The 22,305-nt window shown below is 32.6% G+C and overlaps 1 protein-coding gene across 1 annotated transcript in view; it reads left to right on the forward strand.

The window, feature by feature from the left end:
• Positions 1-22,305, forward strand: part of LOC143225176 (lachesin-like) — a 35,059-nt gene that overhangs the window by 5,025 nt on the left and 7,729 nt on the right. The window contains exons 2-5 of the mRNA XM_076454134.1: positions 1,865-1,974; positions 9,146-9,283; positions 16,860-16,959; positions 21,513-21,785. Of these exons, the coding sequence (XP_076310249.1) occupies positions 1,865-1,974; positions 9,146-9,283; positions 16,860-16,959; positions 21,513-21,785 (621 nt within the window). The remainder of the gene's footprint in view (positions 1-1,864; positions 1,975-9,145; positions 9,284-16,859; positions 16,960-21,512; positions 21,786-22,305) is intronic.

Genomic DNA, 22,305 nt, shown 5'->3' on the forward strand with positions numbered 1-22,305 from the left:
TTTCTTCCTTTCACAATTTTAAAAATCTATAAGCTTTTAACGTAATTTAATTGATAAGAAATCGACGTGAAACATATCCATAAAAACTCATATTACAAATTGAATAGTATAACAAAAACATAGCAGTTCTGTTTAAAAGATGAGGTATCCGTTTCATAAGTTGAGGCAAATAAGCCTTTATCATCTACACATCTCTTGCTCGAACTTCTTTCTTAAGGATAAGAGTTGGTTAATGTTTATGTACATAAACATCTCTTGAAACACTTCTCGAAACGGTAAAGGTATTTTTGAGTAATATTTAATTTCCCTATATTATGTTTTTGTTGTTGTAAGTGACTGTTAGTGAAGAGTATCATACTTTGTACATAACATATTGGTGGTTGGTTTGTTAAGTCTTACCTATTTTATTTTTAGTGGAAGTGATTAGTTTTCGGAGAGTCAAGATCACAGTAAAGTCACGAAAAAAATTCTTTTGTATTAACATGGAGACTAATCTTTCACACTATTTTTGCTCTATAAGCAGTAAAAAATTATCATATTTTGAGGAAACCTTGTGGACTTACGTAATATATTATTTTTCTTTGTCTAGCTAATATTTGTCTAAGTCCATTGAAAACAATGGATATACGGACACATTTTCTTCTTTTTGAGAGTCAAATGTGATCGATATTACGTATCTGTGGTACGCACTCTACTGAGCGGCATTCTAGTCTCTAAACTGCTCTTACACAGGTAATAAATTAACGAGTGTAAATTAATTAAAATAAGGAAAATATCTGTACTGATACAAGTATTGAAATAATATTTTATGTTTAAGTAGCAACGTGTAATTCTTTTAAATCAACAGTTCAAAACATGTTTAATCTCATGCACTTTTGAAATAATGGAGTCTATTTACACTGAAACTGTATCACAGAATTTACTGTTGTGTTTGTAAATGGCAGACTGATTGTATAAATATTCCCTTTTTTATGGAATAATGGTGTTAAAAAGTTAAATATTCAAATAGAATCATAACATACATGAAATTATTTTATTGTCAGAAATTAAACAATCTAAAGTGGCTCTCTATAATTATATTATTTTATATACATTTTTCGATGCACACAACAACATCTTTTCCGCATAAAATGTAAACGCCCGCGATTTACTTCTGTTAGATCCAACAGGACTGGCATGGCCAGGTGGTTAAGGCGCTTCGAGGGTTGCGGGTTTGAATCTCCATCACTCCAAACATGTTTGCCCTTACAACTGTGGGGGCGCTATAATGTGACGACCAATCCCACTTTTCATTTGTAAAAGAGTTGGCTATGGATGATGATGATTAGCTGCCTTCCATCTTGTCTTACATTGCTAAATTAGGGACGTCCAGTACAAATACCCCTCGTGTAGCTTTGCTCAAAATTCATAAATAAACAAACAAGACCCAACATTTTCATATATTCTATGTATTTGATTACAATAATACATAAATATTAACAGTAACAGTGACCTTTGGTCTTTGATCTTGTCAGTACTCCTTTTTGTTAATGAAGCAGGAAGGTTGGTAATGATTAGCTAATTAAACTACTCAAAAAAATTTATAAATGGTTTTCTGCTACTGCCATATACTCAGAAGTATATTTTAGGACAATATGGGTTCTACTTAACATTTACATCATTCGATGTTTTGTTTACATATTACGAAATGTGTTTACTTCAGTTAAAGGACGCAATTGACGTATTCCAATTTGTGTCAAAATACTTGATATAATAAATATTAATAGCATTTATTTTGAATTTGAATTAGTTGGTTTGAATGATAGTCAGGATGCTACTTGTTTATATAACGAAATATTTCATAAGTTCATTCATTTCTATTTAGTGTATGCGCAACAGAATCCAACCATATCCTTCATCACCAAGGAAATTGTGGTGAACATCGGTGATGACGTTGATCTCGAATGTTCTGTTGAATATGCATCACAGTATCCGGTCTGTAAACCTAATTCTGTTCACTTTTTTATGTGTAATGTTCAAGTTATTCGCATTATAAAGTGTTTATTTAAGGTATTTATAGTTTCTGTCTCGAATTCATATATTTTAATCTAAATTCTGGAATATTTTGTTGAAATAAATTTTACTTCATTTTTGTACTGCTAAATCACAGAGTAGATTATATAACTTAGTTAACATAATTTAGCTGTATGTAATGTTTTCTAAGAGTTTCTTTGAAAATTAAGTAAAGAGCTTTGGATCGATGGCAGTTTTCAACAAATTACGGTTAATCCAGTTTAGAGTCACATAATATTAATGTATTAAGTTTATTTCTATCTTAGACTTGTATTATAATGAATTTTACTATTTGAGAAACGTTTTTGTTATCCTGCATTTAATTACTTGTCGAAAGATGTCTGCCTGATCATCACGCCTGTTAGTTTGCATAAAGTTTCTGTCACTCTTAATGTTTTCAAATAATTAAATTATTGACTTTTTTACTTAAAATGTCTAATTAGAGCAATCTGCCTGTTTACAATAATTATACGAGCTTGCTCAAGTCACCTTTAAAACAATTTGGTGCAAAATAACAGAAACAAATACAATTCTATTTAAATCATAGAAGTACTGAAAATTTTGATTTTCAGGTTCAAGAAGGAAGAGGCCATACTTTTCTTGTATGCCTTTTATCATAACATTTATAAAAAAGAAGTATTGATTCTCACTACTATTATACTCCTAATTCACTCCAGTTAATAGGGGTGGGACAGAAGATAAATCACTTCAACAATTATGAAATGATATAATAATCTGTTGGAAAAAAGTAGCAAAAAGTCTGCAAATATACAATAAAGTTTGAATATATTCTTCAGATCTCAGTTACCAGTTATTTTCAGGTTACAACTTACAGTGTCATTTTATTAGCAAATGATTTACTACAATCGTGAGCACTGCAGAAAAATATAAAACATATTTCTACATTATGTCTACTGATTATGTGAGAAAACTGTTCAAGAAAGTTTCACTTCTAACATTGTCTTAACAAAATGCTTTCTACATTGATATCATTATCAATATCACATTTAGATGGGCACAGTATTGTTATATATTTTCCCTTACTAAGTGCTTCCTACATTGATATCCTTATCAATATCACATTCAGGTGGACACATTATTGTTTTGTTTTTTCCTTACAATGTTCTTGGTAGATAAAAACAGAACAAGACTATGTCCATCTGAATGTGATACGCATAAGGATATCAATGTAGGAAGAACTTTGTAAGGAAAAAATAGACAATACTACGATCATCTTTTCTTCATTGTATGTAGCAAAAACTGTGCAACATTAACCAAAGATGATAATTAATCACCAAGTTTGGTAGTCCGATAAATAACACAAATATTGCTTTTAAAATTCGAGTTCTTTTTAATTATATGTCATGTATTGACATAACATTTCACGTAATTTTATTATCTTTCTAATGAAGACATTGAATATTTCATAGAAATTTATTATGGTAGTGTACAAATTATATATATATATGATGATAGGGTAGCAGGTTTATATATATAATATATATATATATATAGGGTAATGTACTATGTTTACAAAGGCTTTGGTAGGGTACTGGGTTTTCATATGCTGTGATTTGGTACAAGGTTTACGTGTATTATGACATGTTCACCTTCCCAAAGGCCAATACAATATTGTTAGAAATAAAGAAAGAAACTTATAACAAAGTTGTAATGAACTGATTCAGGTTAATATGCTACTATAGTAACCATTTCAAAATGTAGTGCTATTTTCAAAATATTCAAACTATGCCACACTTGATATAGCTTTTTTAAGAATAGTTCAAACATTTATTAATTGTATAGCTTTTAATAATGTTTCTTTATTTAAACCTAACTATTTTTTTTCAATACAGATGATTCTTCTGTTAGATTAGATCTTCAACCTTGACTATAAAACTATTTTTTATAATTCTGGGGGCAAGCTGTATTATTAACATAGAAATTAAGAAAGATAACTCAATTATCAACTTTCAAGAAAACTTTCTTACATCAAGATTTCTGGAAGATGTCTTTACATGTAACTCATACATGACGAAGTCCAATGTTGTGCAATGAAATCCATTGGTTTAATTTATCATATTATTAAATATTAATGAACAATAAAAATAATAAGAGAGTCCTATTTTTAAACATATTCCCACATATCACATAACCTATCGCGCTTATAAAATAATAATATACTTTAATATATATGTAAAAAACGGCTCGTTTGGGTTGAGAAAATTTTTATGTTGAGGAGTGAACAACGTTTCGACCTTCTTCCGTTATCGTCAGGTTCACTACTGAGTGTTGGAATGTAGAGGGCGGGTTTAGATGTTTGAATATATAATTTTATATTATTTATTTTTATTATTACTATTTATGATATTATTTTTTAATATAGGTATAAAGATGTTCCTTTGTATTGGTTTATTTTGGGCTTAAGTTGTTGTATAAGTAAGGCTTCTTTAATTTTGCGTTTGTTTATGTTTGTTTCGTTATTTAGTATATGAGTGTTTTCTACGGTTATGTTGTGTTTATTTGACTTGCAGTGTTCGAAAACGTGTGAAGGTAACTTTTTATGTTCCTTGAGTCTGGTTTCCATTTTTCTACTTGTTTCTCCAATACAGAAGTCGTGGCAGTTATCACATTGTATTTTATAAATAATGTTGGTGTGATGTTTGTCAGTGTAGTTTTTGCATAGTATAGACCTCAGTTTTGTGCCTGGTTTTTGAATAAATTTGTTATTAACTGGAATGTCATATTTTATTACTAGTTTTTGCCAAATGTTGGTTATTTTTCTGCTGATGTCGGGAATATATGGTATGCAGCAGTATATGGTTTCGTGATATTTTGATTCGTGAGATATATTTACTTTTGTTGGTTGATTTTGCTTTCTGTCTAGGTGTGTGCGTATAATGTTTTCTACGGTTTGCGGAGGAAACTTATTGATGTTGATGAAGTATTGTTTTATTTTGTCTAATTCATCATTAATTTTATCTGGTGAGAAGAGTTTTATGGTTGTGTTTATTTGGTTTCTTAGTATGTTGAGTTTTTGTTTTGTTTCATATGCTGAGTCCCAAGGAATGTATAGTCTAGTATGGGTGATTTTTCGGTGGATTTCTGTTTTAAATTGTGTATCAGTTCTTGTAATTTTGAGGTTAAGAAATGATATTTGATTGCTTCCCTCTTGTTCACATGCGAAGTTAATGTTGGGATGTATAGCGTTAATGTGATTAAAAAAATTAAGTGTGTGTTCTGTAGATGTGAATCCCGCAATCCGCCGTCTACATATCTGTACCAGAATAGTGGTGGATGTAATGCTGTGTTGATTGCTTGTGTTTCAACTTGTGTCATAAAAATATTGGCTAGAATTGGTGATACTGGGTTGCCCATGCTTAGGCCATTTGTTTGTATATAGTTTTGGTTGTTGAACATGAAGTTTGTCTTCATCGTGGTGAATTCTATGAGGATTGCTAATTGATTACTGGGAATGTCTACAGATGGGTTAGGGTCTCGGATATAGAGTTCTAAGGCTACATTGCAGGCTTTAGCGGTTGGAACTTCTGTAAAGACGGATATAACATTGAAACTGGCCATTAAGGCTTTATGATTAAGTTGATTAAGATTAGGCTTGAAATTAAAAGAGTCTTTGATGAATGAGCTGGCTGATGTTACATATTTGGAGAATGCCCATGCTATGTATTTACCAAGATTGTAATTAAACGATTCATATGTGGACATTATTAGTCGTAATGGACAATCTGGTTTATGAGGTTTGGGGATGCCGTATATTTGTAGTGTGCGTGAGTCAGTTTTGCGTAGGTAGGAATAAAGTGTTTGTGAAATTGTGTTGGCTTTTTCATTTTTAGTGGTATTTTCTTTAGTTGCGTTTCGTGTGTCTTTGTTAGATTTGTGTGTATTGGTTTAAATGTGTTAGTGTCTGATAGGATGTTCTTCATTTGTTGGATGTATTCCTTCGTGTCCATTACGACTATAGCGTTTCCTTTATCTGCTTTTAGAATTTTAATGTTTTTGTCTTGTTTTAGGTTTTCAATGGAATTAATGTCTCTTTTTGTAAGATTATTTTTTAACTTTCTGTTTTGTGAAATTATGTTGATGGTTTTGTGAGAAACTTCTTTGAAAAAATCGTTTAAGATGTTGTTTTTAGGTGTTTCTGGAAAATATAAATTTTTAATTTTACCTTGGAAGTTTGTCTGTTGGATGTCAATAAAATTATCTAAGTTGTTTTCTTTCTGTTGGTTGTTTTCTTGTTTTTGTTTTCTGTGGAAAGTATCACAAGTCTCCTGACTAGATCTTCTAAACATGTTTTTATTTCTAAGGTTGAAATGTACCTAGGTGCTATTGCGAAGTTGAATTCTTTGTTAAGTAGATGTACCTCGTCTGTGTTTAATTGTGGGTCGGATCTGTTAATTATGAGGTTAGTCAACGGTTTGTCATGTTGATGTATTTTCTGTTGTTTGCATCTTAGTTTTTCTACTTTTTTGTTGTGGCAGATCTTTTTCTCTCTGTCATTCCTAGTGTTGATTTGGTTTATGTTTTGTTGTATAAGTCCGTAAATCTCTGGTTTGATGCAGCATGCCAGTTGATGATCTAGGCTCATTTTTTGTTTTTGTAAGTCATGTAGTTCTTTGTATTTCATGTTCAACATGGCTTTAAGTAGTTTTTCTGTAAATTTTGGATAATGTTTGTGTATGTATTAAAATTTTTTGATAGTTTTACCTTTACAAAATTAGGGGTTAGTTGTTCTTTTCTACATTGTTGAATGAAATAGATGTCATTTCTTCTATTGATAATTCTTTGGTTTAAATTTCTTAGTTTCTTAACGATCGTATGAGCGTGTACTGTTAATAGTGTTGTAAGGTATACTAGTTCAGACATAATGGTAACAGGTAAGTATAAAAAACACAAAGAAAACACAAAGACTTACACTTCTCGTACAATCGCCGTGATGAAATAATAATCAGTGATGTCGAGAAACCCCACTTGTAGAGAAATATATATGTAAAAACGGCTCGTTTGGGTTGAGAAAATGTTTTACGTAGAGGAGTGAACAACGTTTCGACCTTCGGTCATTGTCAGGTTCGTAGTTTCTCTATAGGCCTCGGAGACTCTGCTTGACTTTTCTACTGGCCTATTTTAAATGCGACTGTAACTTTTTTTCTTGACCAACTTTTCAAATAGACTGCCTCTCTAGCATTAACATGGGTTTTATTTAAAATATTTGTGGTAATCTTACGATGAACCTGATGATGACCGAAGAAGGTCGAAACGTTGTTCACTCCTCTACGTAAAAATTTTTCTCAATCCAAACGAGCCGTTTTTACATATATATATATCTACAAGTGGGTTTTCTCGACATCACTGAATAATATACTTTAATAATAATATATTATTTTAACTTAATTATTTGTGATGGACAGGCCAGTAGGGTAGCGTTGGAGCTTCGACTATTACTATCATTCCAATTTATTTGTATAAAGTTAAGAAATGCAGTGGCGAGTGGAGCACACAAGCATTAACTCGAGGATGTTTACAGTTGAAGTAAAAACTCTGATTTTGAACTAAGATTCAAGCATGAAAACACTTTTAATATACTTTTTTCACAATCTTTTCCGTTACAATCAATTTGTAGAATAACTTGGAATAAACTAACAAAACTCCTTCAGTGTAACTATCTAAACGTTTCTTAATTCCACTTCCAGCATTGTTTACTAAATCAATTACAATGTATTGATTCGCCATATCTTACCATTTTATACTATGCTAGGAAATATGGAAATAAGTTACCTACATAGAGCTGAGGCAAGAAACGTTGGACAAGTCCATCGTAAGGGTAGTCGTAGTTTCTCTATAGGCCTTGGAGACCCTGCATTACTTTTTGACTGGCTATTTTAAATGTGACTGTAACTTTTTTCTTGACTAACTTTTCAAATAGACTGCCTCTCTAGCTTCAAACATGGGTTTTATTTAAAATATTTGTTGTATTCTTACGATCTTCCAAACAGTGTACACAACTACCCGCAAGTAGATCTAGCACTTAATTGGTTGTTTTTCTTTGATCAGTTTGTAATTCTTAAAACCAGAGTCAAAACCATTTGCTCACTGGTTGCAGTTAAATTTGGTAAACTGGAAGGAAGCCTTCTTACTTATATCCTTACACACTTCTGATATGGATACTACATCAAAGCTCCGACTTACTTCTTTCTTGGCAATTTTGTACAAGATAATATAACTGTTTCTCATAGCTTTTTCGCTTGGTCTGACATGGCCAAGTAGTTATGGCGCTCGACTCGCAATCTGAGGGTCGCGGATTCGAATCTCAGTTACACCAAACATGCTCGCCCTTTCAGCCATTGGAGCATTATAAGTCAAGGTCAATCCCACTATTCATTGGTAAAAGAGTAGCCTAAGAGATGGCGGTGGGTGGTGATGATTAACTATCTTCTCTCTAGTTTTACAATGCTAAAATTAGGGAATGCTAGCGCATATTGCCCTCGTGTAGCTTTGCGCGAAATTGAAAAACAAACAAACAAAGGCTTTCTTGCTGTTGGAAGAGTGCTAGTTTGTAGATAATGATATAATGTATAGTCTATCTAAAGAGGTTTTCATAACCTTTTTTATAACCTCAATAGCATCGTTTGTAAATAGCATGAACAAAAACGTTTCTGAACATATTACTCTTCTTGGTCAGTCGTCATCATATAATATTTTCATGCCTTTGTGAGAATGAATCACACTTATTTTCAGACATGCCACAAGTGCTTCATAATAAGAAAAACATATTTGGGTAAATAAATTAATTATTCACTTTAAGTGTGTAAACCTTGCAAACTGATAGCCACAGAGTGTGTGTAATTTCATTTCATTTAAGGTTTTCAAAACCTACGGGTTGAAAGCTGGGCATGAGTTAAACAGTATTAGAGTTTAGAAAGACAATGAAAACAGTATATTTATATCTTTATGACTATGTTAGTGAAATTATTTTATGTTTATATAGAAGTTCAAGCATCATTTCATTTTGTTTATTTTATTACTGAAAAGATCAGAACCAGAACTTTTTAAACTAATAACAACTCATTTCTTTTTCCAGGTTTTGTGGGCCAAGATTAACTACAACAATCCATTTAACAATTTGTTTGTATCATCAGACAGTTCAAAGATTTTACCAGATCCTCGATATTCTGTAGTGCAAAATACAGATGGGACTACCAACACTTACACTCTTCAAGTAAGACTTAAAATATTTTAAAAAACATTCAGCTAGAACCTAAATATTTAATCATTCTACTTAAAATAGATAAAGAAGTAACACTAAGATAAGTAGTCTTACAAAGGAATTTGAATATTTACTATTTATAACCATTGAACTATGTATATGTTTAATTTGATCGTTTTGTTTTTTATTAGCTGTGGCTCGTAGAATGACTACGAGCTTGTTTTTTTTTTTTCTCACTTACAAACTTTTAATTAAAACTTCGTTATCTCTTAACCGATTTGATATCTAATTATAGTTTTGGACACTGGAAGTCAAACCCTTTCGATGCATTTGAATAGAAGTTTATTTACTTTAATAATATCTAAAAGAATTTCCATTTGAGGATAGGTTGTAGAGATCCCGATGAGTAATAAAATCGAATCGGGTATATACACATCCCACACTTGATATTGCTAGTACAAAAATATAGCTATGAAAAACAGAAAAAGATCTTATAGATTAATATACCCTAACCCTGCCTAAAAGAATTTCGAGTGCTGCAGCTATTGATGGTTCTCTCTTGTCTTCATCATAAATAGTTATATGGAGAGCTGATTAGAATCTATAGAAATGATACGCGAGGTCCATGCTACCCTTTGAACTGCTTATTGTAATCATGATTGTACAATATAAATTGACACCCGAATTCCACTCTACGAAAGTTTTGTGGAGTCAGTCTTAGACTACACATCACGATAAATATTTGACAAAGACTACTTTACAAAAAGAAACACACAAAATCTCTTTGGAAATAAATTTGTAAACTTCAAAGATTTGTGGTCGCATGAAATTTTCATCGTCCTTCCCATAAAAAAATCAACCATTGATTTCGAGGTATGACTGGAAATTTGTAAGCTGTTAACATTCGAACCTTTACCAACCTCAAATCTTTCATTGTTTAATTACTGGTATTTGGAAATACATTCATCTTCATTGCAGAGGTTTGTTGTTATGTGTGTGTGTTGGGAGTTCTGTTTTCTTCTTCAATTTTTTATACTGACTTGAAGTGTAAAGCTGGAGAAGATCCTATTTCCAAATTTGAATGTGGTGTGGCCATCCAGCAATAAGGTGATCTATAACAGCATTTTACTCACAAACAATCGGGAAAATATAGTCTAATATACACTACATGACCAAATGAATGTGGATACCCAACCATCACACCTATATGTACTTGTTGAACATCTTAATCCAAAACCATGGGCATTAATATGGCGTTGGTTCTCTCTTTGCTGCTGTAGCATCCTCCACTGTTCTGGAAATGCTTTTCACTAGATATTCAGCCACAAGAGCATTAGTGTTCCAATTCATCCCAAAGGTGTTCAATGGGGTTGAGGTGAGGGCTCTGTGTATGCCAATCAAGTTTTTCTGCACCAACCTCGGCAAACAATGTCTCTATGGACCTCGCTTTATGCACGGGGGCATTGTCATGCTAAAACAAAAAATGGCTTTCCCCAAACTGTTACCACAAAGTTGGAAGCACACACTTCTCTAGAATGTCATTGTATACTGTAGCATTAAGATTGCCCTTCACTGGAATTAAAAAGCCCAGCTCAAACCATGAAAAAAAAAGCTCCGGACCATTGTTCCTCCTCCACAAAACCTTACAGTTGGCAATATGTATTCAGGCAGGTAGTGTTCTCCTGATATCTGCCAAACCCAGATTCGTCCATCAGACAGCCAGATAGTGAAGTGTGATTCACATTCCAGAGAATGCATTTTCACTGCTCCAGAGTCTAATGGTTGTGTGCTTTGCACCACCTCAGCCAACGTTTGGCATTGCGCATGGTGATGTTAGGCTTGTGTGTGGCTGCTCGGCCACAGAAACCCATTTCGTGAAGCTCCCGACGAATAGTTCTTGTGCTGACGTTGCTTTCAGAGGCAGTTTGGAACTTGGCAGTGAGTGTTGCAATTATGGACAGACGAATTTTACGCACTACATGCTTCAGCACTTGACAGTCCCATTCTGTGAGCTAATGTGGCCTACTTCTTCGTGGCTTAGCTGTTTTTGATGCTTCTAAACGTTTCCACTTCATAATAACAGCACTTACAATTGACCGGGGCAGCTATAACAGGGTAGAAATTTGACGAACTTACTTGTTAGGAAGGTGGCTTCCTATGACGATGACACGTTGAAAGTCACTGAGCTCTTCAGTACAACCCATTCTACTGCTAATGTTTATCTATGGAGATTGCATGGCTGTGTACTTGATTTTATGCACCTGTTAACAATGGATGTGGCTGAAATAGACGAACCCACTAATTAGAAGGAGTGTCCACATAATTTTGGCCATGTAGTGTATATAATACCCATGACACAACAACACTGCAACATTTACGCAAGATTACAGTATCATATATTTTTGGTTATGAGGGGGAAAGAAGGAGTTAAAACTATTCTTTTGTCCAAAACGTTATAATAAATAGTTTTCCTATGAAACATTATTTTGTATAAATATTATGAAAAACAGTAAAATAGGTGTGTAACAAGTTGCATAGACACATATGTTAGAAATTCAAGAAAGCTTTATTAAATGGAAACTGTTGTGATATTTTATGTTTTCTATAAAATAAAAAGCAATATTAAGAGAAAACTGTTAACACTTTATTCTGCATATTTCAAATACTATCAGTTTCTTGAGGTTGCATGTCCACCATAATAGTTCGCTTAAACTGAGTGGAATTAGATTTGTTAGACTTCAAGTATTTTAAAGTTGCGAAATCCCGGATTTTGGATTTGTTTTCAAATTTGTGACACCTTTATTATGCCGCCTTTAGAACTTACTAAAATTTCACTTTTGTAAACTAGACTTTATTTCAAACAATGTTCAAATTGTTACATGTATTCTTCCTTTTTTGCTCTTCGACTTTCAGTATGTATATAGAGAAAGTTGTGTTCAGTATGTATATAAAGTTGTGTTCAGTATTTATATAGACAATGTTGTGTTCAGTATGTATATAGACAATGTTGTGTTCAGTGTGTATATAGATAAAGTTGTGTTCAGAATGTATATAGACAAAGCTGTGTTCAGTATGTATATAAACAAAGTTGTGTTTAAAATGTATATAGACAAAGTTGTGTTCAGTATGTATATAGACAAAGTTGTGTTCAGAATGTATATAGACAAAGTTGTGTTCAGAATGTATATAGACAAAGTTGTGTTCAGTATGTATATAGACAAAGTTGTGTTTAGAATGTATATAGACAAGCTGTGTTCAGAATGTATATAGACAAAGCTGTGCTCAGTATGTATATAAACAAAGTTGTGTTTAGAATGTATATAGACAAAGTTGTGTTCAGTATGTATATAGACAAAGTTGTGTTCAGAATGTATATAGACAAAGTTGTGTTCAGTATGTATATAGACAAAGTTGTGTTCAGAATGTATATAGACAAAGTTGTATTCAGTATGTATATAGACAAAGTCGTGTTTAGAATGTATATAGACAAAGTTGTGTTTAGAATGTATATAGACAAAGCCAGGTTCGGTATGTATATAGACAAAGCCAGTGTTCAGAATGTATATAGACAAAGTTGTGTTCAGTATGTATATAGACAAAGTTGTGTTCAGAATGTATATAGACAAAGTTGTATTCAGTATGTATATAGACAAAGTCGTGTTTAGAATGTATATAGACAAAGTTGTGTTTAGAATGTATATAGACAAAGTTGTGTTCGGTATGTATATAGACAAAGTTGTGTTCAGAATGTATATAGACAAAGTTGTATTCAGTATGTATATAAACAAAGTTGTGTTTAGAATGTATATAGACAAAGTTGTGTTCAGTATGTATATAGACAAAGTTGTGTTTAGAATGTATATAGACAAAGTTGTATTCAGTATGTATATAGACAAAGTTGTGTTTAGAATGTATATAGACAAAGTTGTGTTCAGTATGTATATAGACAAAGTTGTGTTCAGAATGTATATAGACAAAGTTGTGTTCAGAATGTATATAGACAAAGTTGTATTCAGTATGTATATAGACCAAGTTGTGTAACAGCGAATTTAAAGTTATACTTTCCTGTCAGACAAGAGACCAAAGAAATGACAGTGGAAGATATTGGTTAACTCTCTGCTCTTGGTGCAAAATTAGGAACAGTTATGCGCAGATATTTGTTATGTAACTTTTTATGGAGGGTCTAAAACACGCAAACTCCGAAAGTTTCTCTTTAAGTCAAAATAATTTAAGAACATATGAACTATGAAGTAGTCTTATTAATATATTTAAATACACCAGTTCTATTGTCAATAACATATCATAAATGAATAAAGTACTTTATGGGTAAAATATTTAGTGTTTCTGTATAACGTGTATATGTTATCACACTGGCTTGCTTTTAAAGGTCGATAGGTTTTGATGCTGAAGGGACGTCAGGACGACACTGGGAAGTTTTTAAACAGCCTTACATCATACTTTGTACCTTTATTTTATGAAGATTAAACTGAAATAAGTCTCACATGGGTTTCCAATAAAACTGTTGTTAAATAAAATTATAAGTTGTATTAACACACACAAATAATAGAAAAGTGATTAAAACTCAACTTACATCGAACACACCCACACAAGTTAAAGATAAAAACAGATTCACACCTTTGGATCTAAAAATCACCCTGTAAAAGGTCAGTCACAAAATATGTAGAACCATAAATGGTTTAAATGACAGTTTCGTCACTCTTGTACCAAGAATACAAGTATGAAATGCAATGAGAACGGAGAAATATAAATGAATTCACAAACGACTGTTTGCACCCTTTCCTTCACCTAAAGAATTGCTATATCGTAAAAGAATAAAGTGTTTGTTTTTTTGAATTTCGCACAAAGCTACTCCAGGGCCATCTGTGCTAGCCGTCCCTAATTTAGCAGTGTAAGACTAGAGGGAAGGCAGCTAGTCATCACCACCCACCGCCAACTCTTGGGCTACTCTTTTACCAACGAATAATGGGATTGACCGTAACATTATAACACCCCCACGACAGAAAGAGCGAGCATGTTTGGCGCGACGGGGATGCCAACCCGCGATCCTTAGATTACGAGTCGCACGCCTTAACACGCTTGGCCATGCCGGGCCGCAAAAGAATAAATAAGGGCACTATTTATTTGGCATAATATTAAATCAATTGAATTGCTAATGAATAAAATTGATCACAAAGAACAGAGAGATGAATGAATATCGAAACCCGATTTCTAACGGTGCGAGTTCGCAGACATACCGCTGTGTCACTGGGGGCGTTTTTCGTTACGATAAAAAGTAATCCCTCAGCAGTTAGTCCGCAGGGTATACAAAGGGAGATAGTATGTAAGAATACAACGAAGCTTACTACAAGAGCTACGGTAACCTTGAATTCCCATGGACTCCAAATTGCGATCAGGAAAGAGAAAGAGGTATTCTGAGATACTATATTTAATTCTAATAAGAAGAGAAAGTCGGTAGAGAAGAAACAAAGCGAGCTAATACACTCCCTGAAAGTGATAGAAACAGGAGGCAAAAAAGGTTAATAAGTTGCAGTACATGTCACAAAACAGAAATTATTTGAGCTCCAGTATTAATTCCATAGAAATTCAGAGTTAGTGTTAATATGATACTTACATTTCAGTAGTAATAAAATTGAAATTCGTATATCTAGTTTAGGCAAACTTTGGTGAGAAGAACATGTAGCGCTTAAGTTATGCCTTTAAGTACAAGAATTAGCAATAATGAGCTTGATAGAATCCATCCATTTTAAAAACATTTCAACGCTATGTGTCAATTCCTGAAACCATTCGTTTATATAAAAAGAAAAGTCAGTTACTATTTAATTTATGACACCAAAATTTTGGTGGAAAAAGCTGTTCAGTCAGTAAATTATTTAGATTTCTGAAATTATTAAATGATTTATTACGCAATTTTTATATTAAAGCGGTAATAAAAAAGCATCCACAAAATTCACAGATATAATAGTTAATTCACGTTGATCACAGACATAAAAATAGGTTCTTGAACGTTGACTCCTAAAGTGTCCAGAACATTAGTTTCACATTAGGAAACCAGCTTAGAAAATGTGGTGATTATGAGTGCTAGATATTAATCATGTTCTCAAAATGTTTGATAACGTTCAATACATAAGGAGACAGGGCCACAAAAGGTGGGGAAGAACATTGTCATAGTTAGGGACAAATTAACATATATTATAGAAACATCACTCACTGGACAAGAAACTTCAGGTGGATAAATAAGAAGTAAATAGTTGAGTCGATTCATGAAGCAGCATAATGTTCATTCAAAGCAAAAATGAGTTCGGAAAGTGTTAGGATGTTTTATACAATGGGTTAAACTATTACATAGGCTGCTGTCTAAATTCTTTATAGTAATTCTAAAGAGATATTCCTTAACTCAACGAAATTTTGTGTCGACCATATCTGTAGCGATTGATAACTTACTTATAAGATAAAAGAAAATATATTATGAAATGGCCTAATTAGTAGTGTGGTCTGCAGTTACACCACTTAATTGTGCAGACATAATTCACTTAAAGAAAACAAACTCATAAGTACTGTCATTGTTGTCCCCCGCTAGTACATCGGTAAGTCTACAGATTTGCAACGCTAAAATTAAGGTACCATTCCTCTCGGTGGACACAACAGATAACTCGATGTGGCTTTGCTCTAAGAAAACACAAACACACTGTACTATGGTAACGCACTTAAAGAAAACAAACTTTTAAGTATTGCTACTGCACCATGGTAAACCACTTAAAGAAAACAAATCCTTAAGTACTGTTACTGCACCATGGTAAACCACTTAAAAAAAACAAATCCTTAAGTGCTGTTACAACACCATGGCAAACAACTTTACAAAAATAAACTTTTAAGTGCTGTTACTGCACCATGGTAAACCACTTAAGAAAAACAAATTCTTAAGTACTGTTATTGCACTATGGTAAACCACTTAAAGAAAACAAACTTTTAAGTACTGTTACTGCATCATGGTAATACACTTAAATAAAATGAACTCTTAAGTACTGTTACAACACCATGGCAAACAACTTTACAAAAATAAACTTTTAAGTGCTGTTACTGCACTATGGTAAACCACTTCAGAAAAACAAATTCTTAAATACTGTTATTGCACCATGGTAAACCACTTAAAGAAAACAAACTTTTAAGTACTGTTACTGCATCATGGTAATACACTTAAATAAAATGAACTCTTAAGTACTGTTACTGCACCATGGCAACAACTTAAAGAAAACGAACTATTAGGTACTGTTACTGCATCATGGTAACCCACTTAAAGAAAACAAACTACTGAGTGCTCTCATTGTGGTATGCTTACCCAGTAAAGTAACAAACTCTTGAATAATGTCATTATATCACGGCAACGCTATGAACACTTACTACTGTGAAAATTTTTTGACTAATCAGATTACCATATTGCTTCTATAAATTAGTTGTTTACTATTTATTATTGATTTTATTAAAGATATATCTTCATTTACTTGATGATAAATTGAAGTGATATAATATCGTGATTGTGACGATACAGTATTTTCCGTCCAAATATTAGATCACGAAAATACAGGAAATTGATGCTGGCTTGTACCAGTGCCAAGTAATTATTGGAACTAACGATAAAATTAAAGCAGACGTTTTGGTGTACGTACGAAGTGAGTATAACCAAAGTGTATTTTCCTATTCTTAGAAGTGTATTTGTATGGAAAGTAATAATGCAGTAGTCTTTCTTTAAAATATTTTGCTTTCAGTTGCCATATTTAATGGTTAATCGTCCACTTGTATTTGTTATTTTACATATTAATTCTTTATTGCTTCATATATTCGTGATAAAGATACTGTCGTTAGATAATTAGTATAAGGTGATGCAAACAGTAACTTTACATCTAAGCATTAAGATTATATTAAGATCGAATTTTTAATGACGCAAATGACAACTGCAAGCTAGAGAAGCGATTAATCACTTGTATTCTGCTATTTACCTATTAGTTTAGCCAGATAGTATTTTATGTGTAATTATATGTAAAGTTTCGAATACTAATTAATCTCTAGTTCTTATTGAACGAAAATTTCCGAGACAAATGATCATTTCTGATAAGCGTGACAGACATTTCTGTAAGGCAAATTAAATAATAAACCCATTAATAAAAGTATCATTTCTAGTAGTACCTTAAAGCCGTGTAGATCATTCAAAGACTAGGGATCAGAAACAAGATCAAATATTTACCAGAAAAAATTATAAACTGATTACATCTGTCTAGTTTTTCCATTACGTTATCAAACGTCTTCATTCATTCAATCTCCTATCTTTAGTTAATTCAACAATTCAAAATCACTTCAAGGTGTAACACTAAACGACCTCACAAGTTTCTCTGCCATTAATATTCAAACATTTAGTGAAAACATATATATTCTTCTAATAGAAATCCCACACTAAAGCGGCCTTGAGATGAACACTAAGATGATTCGAAACTTTATCTGCAGTAAATCACCTGAGAAGTTAACTGTAAGACTTCACTTTTTTCTTTATCAGCTTTATGTTGATAATGTAAATAAAGCCACAGAATGCAATAACATCCTTAATAATAATCTATAGAGAGTCCATCACGTTGGCCTTTGTGACATCAGCACTTAGACCACAGAGACAGAAGTAATGGGATTTGGCCAGGAAGTGATGTATGTTGGTGAGGGAGACCTACCCTCTCTTCTAAATAGTCCAATATAGTTGTTTAATGTATGTTGAGCAACAAGTTTGGTTTGGTTTATTGTTAAGCACAAAACTACACAATAGGCTATATGTGCTGTGTCTATCACGAGTATCGAAACCCGGTTTCTAATGTTGTAAGTCCGTAGACATCCCGATGTGACACTGGGGGGGGGGTAATAGATGTTGAGCGACACTTTACTAGTTACTTCTTTGATTTATCTTATTTTTATTTAAACAACCTTAAGAAAGATTTCTCGTGTTGTTGATGAAACTGGTTTACACTCGTACATCTTACCTTTTTGTAATACATAAATGTTGTCATTAAATCGAACCTAGTATTAGAGCTTGGATTTCTAACATACTGTTGCTATGACGCTTTTCCGTGTACTTTTCTTTATTTGGGATTTGGAAGACACAAGCGGTTTTGCTCGGAATGAGGGGTCTACATGTAAGTTGTAGACCTTTCCTCTGAAAGGTGTTACCAAAATTATTGATATGATAAACTCATTTGGAACAGCAAAATCTTCCTACCATCAGTAGCAACGTTAAAGAAACAGCTGCAATACGTGTGTTTATAGAGAAAAACAGAACTCCACCAGAACTGCCATTTCCATATTCGGAAGAATAATACCATCTAATTCTAAAGGAGAGCAACCATAAAACTCTCAAATCTGACAGAAAATTAATCGAAGAAGAGGAGCTCATCAAAAACTCATTCACATTTTAACCACCACCATTGAACCGTCACTCTATACTGTATGGTTACAGAACTGATCCTTCGAGTAATCTTTTGGGCAGAACTACAGTTTAGAAATCTCAGTAAAGTCTTTGGCACTATTACATAAAGGACAACGGCGACAACCAGATCATATCTCATAGATACCATCAAAGCCATTTACCAGTATCAAAACAACAAGAACTGGCTAGAAAATAATTGTAAAAAGCGTTCAGTGGTCAATTTATGATGTATAGTAAAGTCATCAAAAAACTTCTCTAATATCGTGCTATAGCACTTACATTACCGGATACGGTCTGATGGAGAGGGTCTGTAAAGTCGCATTAAACTAAAAGGATCAACTTACAGATTAGGACCAAGCTAATCTTTAAATGCCTGAAAAATCCATTGCTAACAGATGTTGCCCGTATGATGGTTGTGCATGCAGTAAGGAATCTTGTCGTGAGCATGACTAGTATTGCAAAATACTCGGCATTACCCTGAAGAACCTGAAATGACAATGTAAGTGTATTATAATTGTTTGCTTGTTTGTTGTGCATACATATGTAAGAAATTAAACACTGATAAAAGAGAGAGTTTATAAATACTTCTGTTTTGTTGAGCTTGTGTATAATATATATTAAAGTGTTATAATTGTTGTTATTATTATCATTAACGTGTCCATGACTTACCTGGAGTTTAAGGTTTATCATGTTAAGAGCCTACTTTCATGTTTAATCTGGGTTAAATAGTTTTCACACTAGTTTTCAGTAATTATTGCATTGATGAAGGTTTTTGTCTGGTCTTGTTTGTTTTAGAGCAAAGCCACATTAGGCTATTTGCTGTGTCCATCACAGAGAAGCAAAACCCGAATTTTAGCGTTATGAACCGATAAACTTACCACTGATCCACCATAGGAGTTTTTCTGGTCATAATGTTGATATTGTTCTTATGATGTTATTGTAACTTTCTAAAATATTACTTTATAGTATTGTGATCATTATAATTATTATAGATGATTTTCTTATTTATATTTTATTACTGCGACTTTCATTTAATTTGTTGTTCTAGAATTATTTCATTGTGAAAGAATGTATTCGTTTTTGTGTTACCTGGTGTGCTGTTAAAGTCCTGTAATTTTGTAACATTGACTAGCATCTTTCTGTTCTGTTTTTGTAGTGTCTGTATGTTTTGTCATGTGTGGTAGTCCTGTAAACTATGTACATACAGTCTTTTTATTATTATGCAAAGTCACATAATGCATAAGATGCAAAGTAGAGCCTGTTTATATGAAACATGTTCGTATGCAAATAACAGATGTACATATTTATTTTTGATTTTAAATTTAAGTTAAAACAGGTAAACCTCAGATAAAAGGTTATCTCATAAATACTAAAAATGACCATCTATGCATATCAAATCTCTTGATTTTGCTAAGCTCGTGTATGTGGCAAGAGACAATGTATATCTGATGCACATCTGAAAAAAGCTCACTAAGATATATGGGTTTATATTAGGGGTCATGTATAAAGACTGCCATATGAATATTGCAGAATGACAATCTGTTTTTGTGTAGGCAGAGTTCACTCGTTTGGTATTTTTCTCTTGTGTAATTATTACAGTCAGGAGCTATTCTTGGATCTCATTGTTTACGGATATAACTGCAACTTGCGAGTTGGTTCTGTATTCGTGTTCACTATTCTCATTTTCAGTTTCCACGGTGAAAGTGATGTCTCATTGGTGTTTTTCTCCGGATATGTTTTACCTTACTACTAATAAGCCAGTAAATTGCTTTTATGCGATATTATCGGTTAACTATGATCTTTAATTTGGGTTCTATACCACCAGTGGCATAGTGGTTTATCTGCAGACTTATAACGCTAAACAAACCTGATTTCCATACCCGTAGTGGGCAGAGTACAGATAGCCAATTCTGTATCTTTGAGCTTAACTATGACAAACAAATTGGTTCTACTTATTCAGATACTTTTTCATTCTCGTTGTCTTTTGGAATGTTACACATGCTACCTATCGAACCTAGGATTACACTGCATAAACAAAGGCAATGCTAGTTTATTTTGATTTAATATGAATGCACTAAAAATTCTTGCAAGAAGATTTCGTTGTAAGTTTACCAATCATAAAATAACAATGATTTTATTCGTGGTTTACATGCGTAGAAGCATAGCATAAAAATCTGTGATTTAAATCATATAATAAAAGAATAAAACAAGTCATAGAACTATAAAATCATTATATTTTCTGGGAACTGTAGTGAAGCACAACAAATACTGGCATAATGTAACTTATATGATTCTACTTATTACATAATTTGACATGAAAATAAATATCTATGCTACTAACATGAAACATGCTAAATCTTCTTGGAGAAATAAAACAAAGTAGTAAACAATTTATTAAGAAATACAAGTACTAGATAAATAAAATAAACTAACAAAAATATGATTAATCAGGTCAGCCTATTTAACAGGTAATATTACAATTTCATTTACCTCGATTTGTCGACATGTAAATTGTAGTTAACAACTAATTACATATCAATCGAATTACAATTAAACATTGCATAGCATGTGTTTGTTGTATCTGAATAAGCTCAGTTGAGTTATCTTTAACACATCATATGATAAAGAAATAGATAAATCAGAAGACGTAAATCAAAGGTACAAAAATTACAGGCTTTGTATTTTATAATTTAGTGTAGTTATGGTAGTTTTTACATAAATCTTCGTTTCCTCTACAAATAGCTTATAATAATCTCCTTCCAGTTCCTCCAGTTATTTCAGACAACAGCACTCGATCCAGTATCACAAGTACCGGAGCTACAATTTCGTTAAATTGTTATGCATCTGGCTATCCCGATCCGCAGATTTCATGGAGGAGAGAGAACAATGACCTTCTGCCATCAGGTGTCGCTGTTTATCGTGGAAATGTTTTAACTATTCATAGCATTACAAAGGAAGACCGCGGAACTTACTATTGTGTTGCTGATAATGGTGTTGGTAGAGGTGCCCGTCGAAATATTGGTGTTGAAGTTGAGTGTAAGTAGATTTCTATCAAGCAAAGTATTCCTTTTTTGTATCTTTTTATACGTACAAATTATATAACGGATACACAAAATATATTCTCTTTAGAAGCTGTTGCGAATCATTCACAAATAGCATTTGCTTTAAATTTCTACGTATGATATTCTTATATAATTTTAATTGGGTCTAAATATCTTTAGTCGCAGCACATTGGCTCATAATCACAGAATGGGTCTGAGTTTTTTGTTTTTCTCAAATATAAACTTTTAGCTTACAGCCCTGTCATATCTTTACCGGTTTGAGATCTAATTACAGTTTGAGACTCAGGAAATCAAAACCGTTCAAATGTATACACGCGCCTCACACTTAGTGTTGGTGGCGCACACAAATATATTAAGTAAACTGAAGGGGAAGGTCTCGTAGATTAATTTAGTTTAATCCTAGTTTACATAATTTTAAATACTGCGGCTATTGAGAATTCCTTCTTGTTTCTTTAAGGCTCCAGTTTTATTCATTGGTATATTACATTATTTAA

This window comes from Tachypleus tridentatus, chromosome 9, assembly GCF_004210375.1.
Source record: "Tachypleus tridentatus isolate NWPU-2018 chromosome 9, ASM421037v1, whole genome shotgun sequence".
In the NCBI taxonomy this organism is placed as follows: domain Eukaryota; kingdom Metazoa; phylum Arthropoda; class Merostomata; order Xiphosura; family Limulidae; genus Tachypleus; species Tachypleus tridentatus.